This window comes from Azolla caroliniana, unplaced genomic scaffold, assembly GCF_043228905.1.
Source record: "Azolla caroliniana isolate FFs.n. ecotype wild unplaced genomic scaffold, voAzoCaro1.0.p SCAF_832, whole genome shotgun sequence".
In the NCBI taxonomy this organism is placed as follows: Eukaryota; Viridiplantae; Streptophyta; class Polypodiopsida; order Salviniales; family Salviniaceae; genus Azolla; species Azolla caroliniana.
In genome coordinates, this window is record NW_028231267.1 from 1 (window position 1) to 14899 (window position 14899).

Consider the following 14899-nt stretch of genomic DNA (forward strand, 5'->3'; position numbering starts at 1 on the left):
AAGATTCAGGCTGACGGAAATCCCGACATTTTAGTTAATCGCATAGCCATACTTTCTTGGACTCTCACTACTATTCCGATCCTCGAAGCTATTGCTCCAAGCATTGGTAAATACTCCTTTCATAATCCCGGGAAGACAATCGTTAATGGAAATATCCGATCTCCTTTCCGTATTGCCTCCATAGGATTAAAACCTTGTTTCCAAGGCATCAGAAATGCACGGGCACCTCTTACATCAAGAGGACTATGTTCCAACATTATGCCCACTGATTCGATTGTATCCAATTCCACATGATAAAATCCTCGTCCCATAAATTGGACATCTATTATCCTACCAATTAATCCATGCATAAATGCTTGTAACAAATCTTTGCACTCACCTCTATTCGGCCAAGCTCCCACCACTCTACAGATCACGGAGAGTTGAGTTAGACGTTGAATCTCTGATTTGAATTCAACCTCTTCTTCTCTCGAGAATACGATCGGTAGAGGCCTCTCCTTAGATTCTGTTGGCGGGGATGCTTCTTTAGAGTTCCCCTGTTGTGTCGTTGAGGTGGCTCTCTGCTACACTCTCTCTCTTCCCTGTTCCTCCATCTCGTCCTCCAATTTCCTTTTTATATGAATCAACCATTTTTGTAATTGGCCCATTTTGTATATGAATATACTATTTGATACATTTTGTATATCATAAAGTTTTGTAGTGTATATGAATGGATGGCCGAGATTCACCTAATGAACCTACTTATCATATGGTTGACCGGAGTTTTACCCAATGCCTGTATCATATGGTACTAAAATAGATGCCACTTATGGATCTCTTCTCATTTCATGTATTGGCCAATTGACGGTATCATATTGTGTTGAAATACATGCTCAAATTTGATTCATATGATCGCTAGATACGGAGAGACGGAAGACAGTAAAAGCGCATTCCATTGTTCACAAAAGGATCTAATCATATAGTCAACATGTACCACAAACGGTGTGGCACAGATCATGCACATCACAGCACACATTTGATGGCATGAGCTGAAAATTGTAGTGTGTATGTATGTATATGTATATGTAGATGTGTGTATGTATGTGTGTGTGTATGTATGTATGTATGTGGGGGTATGTATATGTATGTATGTATGTGTATGTGTATGTAGTATGTATGTGGGTATGTATATGTATGTATGTATGTATGTGGGTATGTATATGTATGTATGTATGTGTATGTGTATGTATGTATGTATGTATGTGGGTATGTACTATGAATATGTATGTATGTATGTGGGTATGTATATGTATGTATGTATGTGGGTATGCATATGTATGTATGTATGTATGTGGGTATGCATATGTATGTATGTATGTATGTATGTGGGTATGCATATGTATGTATGTATGTATGTGGGTATGTATATGTATGTATGTATGTATGTTATGTATGTATGTATGTATGTATGTATGTGGTGGGCCATGGCTAAAACAGGGGAGGGTAGAGAGAGGCAGGGGAGGCGCAGGGGTTTTGGATGACAGACTCCATAGCCTGCGGATCAGAGAAACCGCAAAGCTCGCCCTTTCCCACCATCGCCATCGCCATCAGCAGCAGCAGCAGAAGAAGAGCCTCCTCTTTCAGCCAGATCATGCAGAAGGTTCCCCCTCTCTCTCTCTTCCTTCTCCTTCTCCTTCTCCATACCTACGCCTGCCCCCCACCCCTCCTCCTCCTCTTCATCGCTTCTTCTGTCTTGCAGTGTCTCGCTGCTCCCTTTATGCCCTCTGCGTTGATTCTCTCCGCCCACACCGTTTGTACTACTGTGAGCAGAAGGCTGGGCCTATTCTATTCTTCATCAGGCTATGCGTTTCGCTTCTGCGTTCCCAAGGTATGGTTGCTCTGCCGCTTACTCTTTATCTCATCTTATTCTTCTGTAAGCTGCATCAGAATGTAAGCAGGAAACGGGCTGATGAAGAAACGGCTCTCGGAAACGGGATTTAGAAGGAAATGGTTCTGAGTTAATACAGAGGGAAACGGAATTTAGAATATAGTCTGGAACAAGCTCCTGACTGTAGAGGGCAAAAGATCTGAGAATATAGACGAAAACAGCCCTCACAATGTTTGATCTTCAAATATTGAAGAATACATACGATTTGCAATCGAAAAAGGAAACGGTTCTCACATTGTAATCAGGAAATGCCTCTAATTGAAGGAAATACATTTTTGAATATAGAAGGAAGGAAACATACCTCGGAGCAAAATAGGAACACAGACGTACAAGTACTTATGGGTCTTGCATTAGTTTTTGCTCTGCTTCATATATGCCGTGTAGATTGGTAAGTAAGGCTGTGAATTGCTGTAGAGTCATATACTTTCCTGCTTTGCGTGAAGATCGCAGTGCACACTATGTCCACTTGTGTAGTCTAGACTCTAAATGGCATTAGATCATCCAGAAGTGACCTTGTAGATTGCAAGATTTTCTGCAAAGTCAACTCTTTCTTGCCTTTTGTAAAGATTGTTGTGTGTCCTGGTCTTTCTGTCCTACAATTGGCAATAGTTCATTCTCAGAGAAAAATGATTAATCTTGCTAATCCAGAAGGCTGATTTGCTGAGCTTAGAGAACACATTTTAGTTCATGGGTTTTTTGTTTGTGCAATTCATTCCCATGTATATGATTGCCTTCGCCGTTTGCTAATCATTGACTTATCCAGAAGGCCAAAGACGATGCTCTAAGAATATTTTGATTTATTCAGAAGGCCTTGCAATCCCTCTCTCTGTCATCCAAGAAGGTCATCATTTCCATTGGTGATATTAGGGAACACTGGTTTAGTCCATGTCCTTCCATCATATGCTATCTCTTCTTATCAGTGTATGCTATTTGTGTAGGTTTTGTAGTATTGCAAATTGCTGCAATTTGCAAAGTCATAAAATTCAGTTCCTTGTTTTTTCTAGCTCACATTTCCTACATATGTGACATGCCATCCATCACTCATTTAATTTCTGCTGAGATTAGAGAAATGATGATTTAGTTCCTATGTACTGAGACCTTGCAAATGCTTTCTGTATTCAGTTTTTTGCTACTAATTGTCAAATGAAGGGTCTCAGACATCATTGCAAAGTCATAGGACCAGTTCTTTGTTTCTGATAACCCTGCAGAAGCTTGAGGTTTCTTCCGTATGTCATCTAGAAAGCCATCCGTTCATTTTCAGAGAGTAGTGAACTGTTTATAGGATTCTGTTGCTGTGATGCATGAAAACAATGTTGCCAATGATCAGGGAGCACAGTCACCATGGTGATTGGACCAATTTGTTTCTGTCAGCACTAGTTATAAACTTAAAAGAAATTAAAGAAACTCAGTATTGGGCCCCATAATATATATTATTTTGACACTCATATTATTAAATTCTCACATGGTATAACCAAGTTCACCATTTCTGTTCAGGCATTAAAAGGATTCATTGTACCTACTGTTTAAGCACAGGAATGGCAGACCACAAAACAAGTTTGTTACCTCCACGTCCTGCAGTGCAAGAGCAAAATCGGCCCTCACGGTCAATTTTTCAAGGGATGGATCTATCAAGTCTGAAAAAGAGAGGGCAGGGTGTGCGTTCCTGGATCAAGATTGACAAAGAAGGGAATTCACAAGTTATGGAGGTTGACAAGTTAAAGATTATGAGACGATGCGATCTTCCAGCCCGTGACCTTCGGCTTCTTGATCCTCTCTTTGTATATCCATCAACAATTCTAGGCAGAGAGAAAGCGATTGTTGTAAATTTAGAGCAAATCAGGTGCATAATAACAGCAGATGAGGTCTTGCTTCTCAATTCTCTTGACAGCTATGTGCTACAGTATGTCGCCGAGCTTCAAAAGAGGTTGGCAGTGAAGAACAAATTTTTGGGTGGGCCATCATTAGGAGCTCCTGTCGACGTTTTGTTGGGAGAAAGAAGGGAGAACAGTGTAGTGATATACAATGCTATGACATCAGGTCATGATCGACAAATGATAGGTGAATCCAGAGGATCATCTGGGGATTACATGCCATTTGAATTTCTTGCTATGGAAGTTGCGTTGGAAGCAGCGTGCACTTTTCTGGATACTCAGGTAAGCCATGCTCACAGATAAACTCGAAATGTGATATAGAATATCTACAAATAAATTTTCAGATTCAAACGAGGATTCCTTTTTTGAGTGTATTTCATGCTTGTTCACTTTTTGTATTTGATTGCAGCATACACTTTGAAATGTTGAATGTGCTTTGTTGTATTAATTTTCTTTTCATATTCTGTTGAAGCATACAAAACAATAAATTAAACTAAGGTGTATTATCCTATTAGAAGATATGATAAAGTTTTTGTGAAAGTTTACTGCCAAATAGAAGCACAACAAGATAGGCACCAAAGATACACAACTCCTTCATATAAATAAATATATATTGGAGGCCATTATAGTGATGCATAGATGCATATATACACACGCATGCATCTGAGCCATATATATATATGCCGTATACATATGCATGTATGTATGTACATGAGTGTAATATGCATAAAACAGATTCATACATACATTTATTATGTCTTAGTTGCTGCATATCACTCATCCAAGAATTATTTAGGAAATAATGCCAATAAAAGATGGATGGGTAGGACATCTGCAGAACATGCGAATTGCAATATATTTTAAACCCTCCACATGGGAAATAAAATATTTTTTTCTGAATCTTGAAATCTAGAAAGAAAGCTGCTCCGAATCTTGGAGCCCTCCAATAACAGAATCAACAACTATTTTCTCATGTTCCAGGCCTACTAGCTGGATTAATAGCATTTGATTTGTTTTAAACAGATATAGTTCTGTACAAAGTATCTATTGGTGCTATTATCATTACTGCACTAATTTATGTAGGTTTATGTAATTTTAGTGAGACGGCTATACTGTGAGATCAGATATGATTTCACATTCTCGTCTTCTCTGTATTGATGCTGTTTTCTATCTTTCGCTCTGTAGAAACTAATCAAAATCCATCTGATCCACTAGGAGTAGAAGTTGGATTTCGATCGAAACATTACCAATTAATATGATTTCCGGTTGGTAGCATAACGCCTATTTCTTTCAGAACAGCTAACCAAGTCTGATCCTGGGTTCATCTCTATAGGTTGAGCTTTCAGATCTCATTGCTCCAGGTCCAGTTGATGTTGGATCTTGCTCAGTAATTTTTCGTATCTCATTGCCTTTCTGCATTTCATCATTGAAGGTGTTTGTTTGACTGTCCACATGGGGTCCATCTCTTCACCTATTCCTTGCACTTGGTTGCACCTATTCCTTCTTCATCGCACTCATTCCTTCTTCGCATGCAAGATCTCTTTGACATTGATGACTTAATATGAGAAGGAATTACCTGACAAAATCAAACCACATATACTTGAGGGTATGAAGGAGTAAAAGCTTTCAACTGAAGAGGTCTAGAAAAATCCAGCTATGTTTTGCTAAAAACAGAACATAACTTCAAAAAACTACTTTACAGTCAGTTGAATTCATGGAAGTACTATTTTATACATATTTACTGGTAGCCACTCTAGGTAAAATAATTTTCATCATTCGTTTTAGGAACCACCCAAACTGCTCACCAAAGAGAAGTGACAACCTATCCTTAGATAGTAAAAAAGCAATATAAGGAGTAAATGTTTTGTATATGCTAAAATCTGTGATTCAGAAGATTCATTGATTTTACTTTGCATGATTAACCTGATATTTGTGAGAGAAACTGATATGGTTCGTCAAATAGGCTACAGAATTGGAGGCGGATGCATATCCAGCCGTAGATGAGCTTACTTCAAAGATCAGCACATTGAATCTGGAGCGTGTAAGAAGACTGAAGAGTAGGCTGCTTGCTTTGACTCGCCGTGTTCAAAAGGTGTTTGATTTTGGGTGTTTAAACAAATTACTATTATATATAAGCTTATATGCTAACTTCGATTTATCCCACAGGTTAGAGATGAAATAGAACAACTTATGGATGACGATGGGGACATGGCTGAAATGTATCTGACTGTGAAGAAGGAGAGACTGGAGAATTACTTTTATAAAGAACAAGCTGGTACATTTAATGCTGGACTCGGAGGTGGTGGCTCTATGTCAGCTCCCGTCTCTCCTGTTTGCTCGCTTCCAGAGTCTCGAAAAATGGATAAAAATCTTAGCATGGCAGCCAGTCGACATAGCAGCTCAAGAGTTTCTGATGACGGCAGTGACATTCAAGAGTTGGAGATGCTCTTAGAGGCTTACTTTGTTGTCATAGATGCAATCCTCAATAAACTTACTTCTGTACGTGGATTGTGATTCCTATACGCATATTATTTATGTTCTGTGAATTTAATCCAATTTTCTATTGTATTGCAGCTAAAAGAATATATCGACGATACAGAGGACTTGATCAATATACAGCTGGTATGTGTCTTTGTACTTCATGTTCATGAAATTGAAGATTTAAAAGGGTATATTTGTAATGCATTTATGAAACACCTCTTTATTTTTTGAGATTATCCAAGTGACGCGCTTCTTGTCTGACAGTAATTTAATGTTGATCTAAGTGTTCCTAGTTATGGTGAAGTCCGAGATTAGCTGAGGTGCCATTGTTCTTCTTGTTGACAGGATAATGTTCGAAACCAACTTATCCAGTTTGAACTAATTTTGACAATGGCGACTTTTGTGGTTGCAATTTTTGGAGTTGTGGCAGGAATTTTTGGAATGAATATTCCAATTGAACTCTTTGAAGAACCACAAGCCTTCAAGTGGGTTCTCATAATTACTGCGATTGCTGGGCTTCTAGTATTTGCTTCCTTCATGTTGTATTTTAGGAGACGGGGTCTAATGACATTGTAGATCAAGATTTTGGTTGCTAGAAGAATTCAAATCTGTGCCTTCCAAGCATATCGAGAATTCTAGCAGGTGATCAAGCTAGGAGTCTCCTCAAGAAAGAATAATGATGAGCAATAAACCCCGAACTACCCCTATAATCGAGTCATTTATAGAGCCATTTGATTCAGCCATCCCAAGTAATTCTTTTAAAACTTCCTTTTTCATTGATACCCCCTTTTTCGTTCCTCCCACCAAATTGCATGCATTTCGAGGTGAGAAAACGTCCATTCATACTCCTTAATTTCATGAATAATTTGAATGGCCACCTACATACATCCTCCAGAAGAAACAAAGAACATTGTTTCAAAACGGGCACAATGTAATATGATGACTACTATGTTGAAATGGATTGATTTGTCTCAGGGATGTTTGAATAGCTATCTTTTTTCTAATGGCATATCTTTTGCATTGATTAGTTTTTCATGGATCATTGTTTATTTCTAGAGTTTAATCCTGTAACTCATTTGGCTCGTGCCTTGGAGGAAATGAATATGAAATATTCTTTACCCAGAACTCAATTAGGTAATATTAATGGTTGTAGTCAATGCTTACACTGTACTTTTATCTTTACGCAGAACATCACTTTTATCTTGGAGATCATAAACATAAGATATTTTCTGTTTAATCTCAAATAAAAATGTTTTGAAGATGTTTAATATACGATTCTTTATTACATCTCAAGAATGGTTATCAATAGTTAGGCCACCTCAGCATTAAGTTTAGGGAAAAGTACCAAGATACCCTTGGAAGTTCGTCTATTTACCAGAATGCCCCTGGAAGTTCCAAACTACTCCTATGTCCAAAAAACGCATACACATACACATACACATACATATAAAGTAAGTACAAAGAACCCAAAGAATCTCTTAAGTAAAGAAACATGTGTATGCGTATGTGTATAGGTATGGGTATGGGTTTATATGTGTATATGTGTATGTGTATGTGTATAGGTATGGGTATTGGGTTTATATGTGTATGCGTATGCATATGCATATGCGTGTGGATGTGCATGTGCATGTGCAAGTGTATGTGAATGTGTGTTTATATGTGTATTTGCATATGTATATGTTTATAAAGTAAGTACAAAGGACCCAAAGAATCTCTTAAGTAAAGAAATTTGTGTTTGAAGGGTATTCTGGTAAATAGGGCTCGTAGATTTGAGTGTATAATTACTTTATAATGTGTATTTTTTTGGACATAGGGGTAGTTCAGTAAATTTGGAACTTCCAGGGGCATTCTGGTAAATAGACGAACTTCTAGGGGTATCCTGGTACTTTTCCCTTAAGTTTATTATCATGGATCTTAATGAAATTTTGAGGTTTTATGTTGCATAGATGACTAGATTTTAGCCTTAAATGGTTGACTAACAAGATGTCTCTCTTGTTGAATCATTTCCAAGATAGAAATTATTTTGCAAGTCCTTTTGAAATAGTTAGGATCCGACACAGTTTTTACTGTCCAACAATATAATTAAAAAAAACCAGTAAATAAAAGGATTTTTCCATGAGATGAATGTTGGATTGAACGATGTTGGTTTAAATAATTATAACATGCTCATGGAGATTTATAACTTATTTCAGAATTAGGTTTTTTCAACTGAGGATCTTAATCCCCCCACATACCATAACCTCATAACCATTAACAATTGCTTGTCGTGCAAATTGTGGCTCATTCATTACCCCTTAGACAAACTATATCATTCTTATTACTTATGCATTCCATGAATGTCAATGCAACTCTGAGATCACTAACACATTGGACCCCTAGGCTAGTAATACTTTATCATCAGCATGGGCTAGTCACCAATGCACTCAGGTTTAATCTCAGCAATGCACTACTTTACGAGATGCCACTGAATGCCACTGGAGAATGACCTTCTAGTCTCCATTAGAGTTAATTACCAACTGAGTGAGAACTGCATAGGCTGCACTTTTTCCATGTCATGAAGGCTCATACATATATGTATGCATGAGTGTTTCATCACATATGGAGGCACATATACACCAAACTTTTGGAATGTTTCTAGCATAGCATGTGGAATATTGTGTGAAGTTTCAGCTCCCTTTCATGATGTTTCCCATTTATAAACAAATGCATTTCTAAAATGTGTTGTAAGACAAGAACCTTAAAACTTAAACACTGCCAATCGGCCGTGCCAGTAGATGCCTTTAAATTTAATGCTTTAAGAGCATGTGCTTGTTTATATTTTGCTTCAATAGTTGCATAAAACCACATACATAATGTGCTTTTTGTCACACAATGAAGCCTATTGTTTGAAATGTGAAATTCCACCATAGTACACGGTCAATCCCTAAGAATTTGTACAATAAGAGAAAAGATGGAGTTTGGTGAAGGCTAGTGTTTTGAGGTTTGCCATTCCATCGTAATACAAGGTCAAGTCTTAATTTCATGTAATAGTACAAAAGGGAGCTTCTTCATTGGTTTAGGCTCAGAGAAGGCTATGTCTCAACTAGCCTTACTGGTGAGTGTTGTGTTTTCCTTCCCACGAATAAGTTGAAGGAAGGTAAGATTTTCTTTTTCTTCTTTCGACTATGCACTGATGGAATTTCTGATAATGTGCTTGTTTCATCATCACAGTCATCATCATCATCAAGAAATGGGGGCATTTTCATGCTCAACATGTGAGCCAGTGACTCCCCAGATTTTCGTAGTGATAGTGACAAGATTTCACTTCGATCCACTAACTTATTAGCTTGGAAATCTCTCCTATTCTCGAATTGTTCTTCCTTTTGATGATTTACTTCTTTTCTAGCAAGTGCTTGTTTCTCTCTCCATTTCCTCATTTCTCCTTCAACTGCTAATTTTGCTGCTTCTGCCATCTTGGCTCTTTGTATAGCTTCATTCATGTTCGTCTTCATCGTTGTGATCTCATCATTTAATGTTATAAGTTTTTGTTGCAATTCTAGCTCACCAATCTCCATGGCTTCTATTTGTGCTGTGACTGCAGCTACCCTCAAGTTTGCGATCTTTTCGGCATTTTGGGTTTCCTTCTTCAATCTCTCATACTCTTCTTGAGATATGGTGATACATTCCTCTCCTTGTGTATCATCACTGATACTGGAAGCTGTTGTTGTGCTCACTTTTTGTGGTAGATCTTCATATCTCTTAGTGGACATCTTCTGGGCCTCCTTAGCTTCCTCGGCTGCTTTAAAGGCAAACTCGAGTTCGAGTCCAACATATGCTGCCATTGTTTTAGCTTTTTCAGCATCGGCCCTCGCTTTCTCTGCCTCCTCTTTTTCCCCTTTTGCACTCTTCTTTGCCTCTTCGGCTTCAGCTCTAATATTTTTCAAAGCCAATGAAAGGCTTGAAAAAGCTTCGTTCGCTCTAGCCTCAGCCAAGAGGGCTAAGCTTAGCTCAGACTTTGTTCTCACCAACTCAGTCTTGAGCGCCGAAATGCACCTTTTTGCACTCATCTCACTCTCTTCAATGTTGACCATTTCTTTTGTCATAGATTCCACCTTTGCATGCAAAAAAGCATCAATTGCCAATGCTTTCTTGAGCTCTGATTTGGTATTCTCGAGATCGGAAAGTGCTTCGGAGAATTTCTTTGCCAATATATCCTCTTGTACTTTGATCATTGATAGTTCTTGTTTTAAGCAGATAACCTCCTCGTTCATAACAAAAAGCTTATCTGTAAGCTCTTGGAGAGCCACGTTGTGTGAGTTTTGATGATGATGAGATTCATTTCCTCCATTTTGGGCTGCAATAAGAGCTGCAGCTCTTTCTTTATTAGCTTCAATACAAGCCATTTTTACTAATCTTAAGGATTCCTTAGTGCCCGACATCTCGCGATGCAATTCTTCAACTCTTTTCGCATTTATCTCAGCCGATATAAACGCCTCTTCGGCTTGTCTAAGAGCATTTTCTCTCTCAATAATTGAATCGCCAAGCTCTCTTCGGACATTCTGTAACTCTTCTTTCACAGATTCTAGTTGCGATACAGCTGTCATGTGTTGTTCTCGTGCCACTTTGAGTTGAACCTCCCACACAACATGTTTTATCTCATCATTTGGGAGGTTGCTTTGTTTTGTCACATTTGTGCTTCCTTTTGCATGTGAAACTTCTCCTTCTTGGGGGAGCAACATCATTCCTTTATCCATCAAAATTTCTAGAAGTTTCTTGGGGTCGTTCATATCGGCAAAAGCCTTTTCTTTGGCATTTTCGGCTTTTCTCAATCGTTCCTCTGCATTGGCTAGCTCTTTTCTAAGTACTTGTAACTCTGTTTCCTTTATAGCATGCTTCTACATTATTTTCACGAGAACGAAATTTTCATGAGTATTTTTTCTTATATTCAGAAAAAGGTGTTATAAGCTCGTAGTTTGTAATTTGAGTCTTTCTTAAGTGGTATACGTTAATTCAAACATATTAATCACAAAAAGAAAACAAGATGTTTACCTCAGGTAATTTGAATTTCTTCACATCTTTCTTATCATCAAACAAGTGCACAGCTGCTCTGACGGATTTGAAAGGCAAACTTGTATCAATTTCCACTCTATGTTCTTCCATTGTGAATTGACTTACTAAACCTGCAACATCATAAAACAAGGCATTATATGTGCAAAAAAAGAAGCTGCTATGATATAGATCATACAATGAAGATCTGGTCATTAGCAATACCATATAAACCTTACAAAAGATGTCACACAAACCTTATGATATGCAATGCATATATACTTTATGATAAAAGGTCATATAAACTTTATGTGTGATAATAGATGTCACACAAACCTTATGATTGCATGTCACATAAACTTTATCGAATACATACATATGTATGTATATAGGTACGCATAAATGCACATTCATATATAATGTAAATGCTGTGTATAACACGTTATATAAAAACACACAAACACGCATATATGATGCAATTGTTGGGCAGTAAAGAAGAAGCTCAGAGAGATTAGACAAACCTGATATTTTTTTATTTTTGGCTCTTGAATTTATCTGGATGACTTGTTTTCTATAGAGGACATGGGAGCAAATTTTGACGAAGAGAACAGAGTAAATTACAGAGAAAAACAGAGTAATGGCAGTTTCTTTATGCATTTAGAAGGAAGAGGGATTAGAATACAGAGAGGTAAGAGAGCAAGAAATGTGGTAACTTCAGAGTGGGGAGGAGTGATGGCAAAGGTTAAGGAAAGGAAGTGAAGTGATTGGGATGGAGAGAGAGAGAGAGAGAGAGAGAGAGAGAGAGAGAGAGAGAGAGAGAGAATGAAGGAAAGCTTGTTCTTCCTCTCATACCTCTTGCCAATATGCCTTGTTGGGTGGTGGTGGTGGTGTGATCCTCGCTGCATGATTTTAATGGAGGGTCATTTCTTCGGGCGGGTGATCCTCGCGTCATTTTCTTCGACTTCGTCGCAAATCATTCCTTTGTTTCGGCGGGTGATTCTCGCACCATTTTCTTCGATTCTGTCATTTGGTTCTTTGGTTCTGCTCCTTTCAGGCGATTCTCTCTCCTCTTCTTCTTCGATGATGTTGTCAGTGATTCCTTCGAGTTATCCCTCAAGGGCCAGCCTCACCCATCTCCACATAATTTCTCATACAAGCTTGCTTCACAATGTTCCCACATATAGCAATGGGCACGATTTCGGCTCAAACCGAACCGAACCGTTAAGCCATGGTTTAATGGTTTATTGGTTCCCAAAAATATTAATGGTTTGGATTTTCGATAAATGGTTCGGTTTTGGTTCTAAAACTTGGGTTTATAGGTTTTTAGTTAACTTTTCTTTTAACCTCAATAGTTTAATTAATGGTTTTTTTTATTGATTTAATAAATTTAACTTAAAATTAGTTTGACTTATATGGTTAGATTTAAATTTTTTATTAAATGGTTAGATTTGGTTTCAACTTTTCCCTAAACGGTTTGGGTTTAAATAGTTTGGTTTACTTTTTCTTAAATGGTTTGGTTTAAATACTTGAGAGTTCATAAACGGTTTGATTTGGTTTTTGTTTTATATAAATAATTTGGTTTGGTTTCTTTGCCTTGAAATCGAACCGTTGTCGTGAAGGATCCTAGCCATAGGAAGAAAAGGGATCAGATGCGTGTAAACGGGGGTGTGGAAGGAGGCACATGAACAAGGCCTTCAATGTACATAAAAATAGTAAATATGTAGGACTAATAAGTAGTAGGCAATATGATTCAGGTGGTTACTTTAATGTCTCACATAAAGAGGGGGAATGAAACGTGTGTAGGGAGGAAAACGAGGAGAGAATCGCAGGAGAATCGGCTGTCTTGATGTATGATGTAACGACCTCCCTTTTGTACTATAAAAAGGGGAGGATTTGAACTGTTTTGGGATCCACGATTGGGGAGAATGAAATGTTGCCGGATCGAGCTCTACAGATTTCTATTCTCTGTTTTCTGTTTTCTGTCGTTGTGTTGTGAGGCCTCTTCTTCACGTTGGTAGCCCTTGTGTTCCCGATCGGAGGCTCACTAACATCTATGTGTGATTGCGGGGAGCTCGAAGCTCTGTTACCAGCCGAGTCCGGTTGTAATTCTCTTATTAAAAATTAATAGACTACCTCGTTGTTCTCAGGGTTTCTGTCTTTGCCCATGGTCTCATCTTTGTTCCCTCTCTCTTACATGTGTGTACCTGAGTGTGTGAGCCATGAGCTCCTTGTTTGCTATCAAGTGCAACTCTGGAACTAAGAATGCGTCAGAGCCTGTGTGCTCTTCCTTCGGCATCGGGAGACTGGTCCAAACTGGATACGTGTTCGGGTCACGATCCGGCGAAGTTATTCGGAAACCAATCCAGATAATCCTTCTTCCCTCACCAACTCCGTGGTCCGAGACCCCAGTGGTCCCGCTTCGTTTCAGCACATCCACGTGGAAATCCGCAACATATTTGGTAAACCCGACGTGAAAGGGGGCGGCAAAGGAGTTCGAAATGAGGAAGCGAACTTGCAAAGGCGATGGCGGTGGCCGTCAACCATATAGTAAATGCGCGAGAGAGTATAAGTGGCCTCGCCAGGGCCATAGAAACGATAGTTGGCACGATAGGATGATTTAATGGGAAGGACGTGACAAGCTATTTGGAGGCCTACCGGGCCAAGATGATAATGAGGGACATCCCGAAGGACAGACGACTGTTCGGATTCCCTCGAGTCGTAACGCCGAGCATTCACGCAGAAGTGCTCGAGGTCCAAGCCGACAGTCGGAATTGGACGGAGTTCGAGGGACGGCTCCTTGAAAGATATGGTTTCGACAACTCACTCTGGTTGTCGAAGCGAGAGTTCATGGAGTGGGTCAAGAGCCCCAGAAAGGGGAGGAATACATTGGTGCTCCTCTAGTAGTTCGAAAAATGATTCGCTCGGCTCTCGACGTTGGACCGAACTGTGCTCGATACGAACAATGTCCTACTATTCATCAAGTCCATCGACGCGCTAGATCGGGAGAAGGTGGCTCTCCTCTTGGAGACGAACAATGGGCTCACAGATGATTGGACCGTGGTCAAAAGAGTATGCGGGCGTTTTGACAACAACGAGAATGGAATGACGCGGGTTCGTTGTCGGCCGGCTCGACTACTAGGAGGAAGTCGGATGAACCGATTCTGACTCGGTCGGAAGAAACAAGAAGGTGGCTCGAATCGGGTGCAACTTCGACCAACGTGGTCAAGGGGCCATCCAGGGGTGCAACTTTGGAGGAGCTAATGAAGATGGTACGAGACCTCCAGATTGCTCAGACCCGGAGGAAAGGCCGCGACCAACCGCGTGATCGGTGCCCATCGATAGGCCAAGGATGCATGTGGTGTGACGCTATCGGCCACGTTCGGAAAAACTGCGCTGATTTTATCGACGAACTCAAGAACAATGTCATGTACCTGTGGAATGGCTGGGTACATGCTTGTGAGACCTGGAAACCCCTTGAGCTGAACACCGGCCGCAAGGGGATGAAGAGGATAATGGAAGAAGCTACGGCGCGGCATGTTGAGGCCATCCACTACTCAGCCTCCGCAGGCATCCGAGTAGGCGAAGAAAAGGGCAT

General features: G+C 39.5%; 2 protein-coding genes across 4 annotated transcripts; one reads left to right on the forward strand and one right to left on the reverse strand.

Moving 5' to 3' along the window:
• Positions 1-1716: 1716 nt before the first annotated feature.
• On the forward strand, positions 1717-7267 carry LOC147847592 (magnesium transporter MRS2-1-like). Its single transcript, XM_087339013.1, has 6 exons — positions 1717-1867; positions 3422-4080; positions 5762-5890; positions 5965-6297; positions 6373-6420; positions 6625-7267. The coding sequence occupies exons 2-6, from the start codon at positions 3463-3465 to the stop codon at positions 6853-6855; spliced, it is 1359 nt and encodes a 452-aa protein (XP_087195139.1). The 5' UTR covers positions 1717-1867; positions 3422-3462; the 3' UTR covers positions 6856-7267.
• Positions 7268-9090: 1823 nt separating this feature from the next.
• LOC147847593 (WEB family protein At5g55860-like) lies at positions 9091-11963 on the reverse strand. 3 transcript variants are annotated; one of them, XM_087339011.1, is made up of 2 exons: positions 11308-11963; positions 9091-11138 (listed from the first exon to the last, which is right to left on the reverse strand). In XM_087339011.1, the coding sequence occupies exons 1-2, from the start codon at positions 11530-11532 to the stop codon at positions 9351-9353; spliced, it is 2013 nt and encodes a 670-aa protein (XP_087195137.1). In that variant the 5' UTR covers positions 11533-11963; the 3' UTR covers positions 9091-9350. The 3 variants fall into 3 exon arrangements, with proteins under 3 accessions (XP_087195137.1, XP_087195136.1, XP_087195138.1); XM_087339010.1 differs by having other exon boundaries at positions 9091-11153; XM_087339012.1 differs by having other exon boundaries at positions 9091-11131; positions 11308-11431.
• Positions 11964-14899: the final 2936 nt, after the last annotated feature.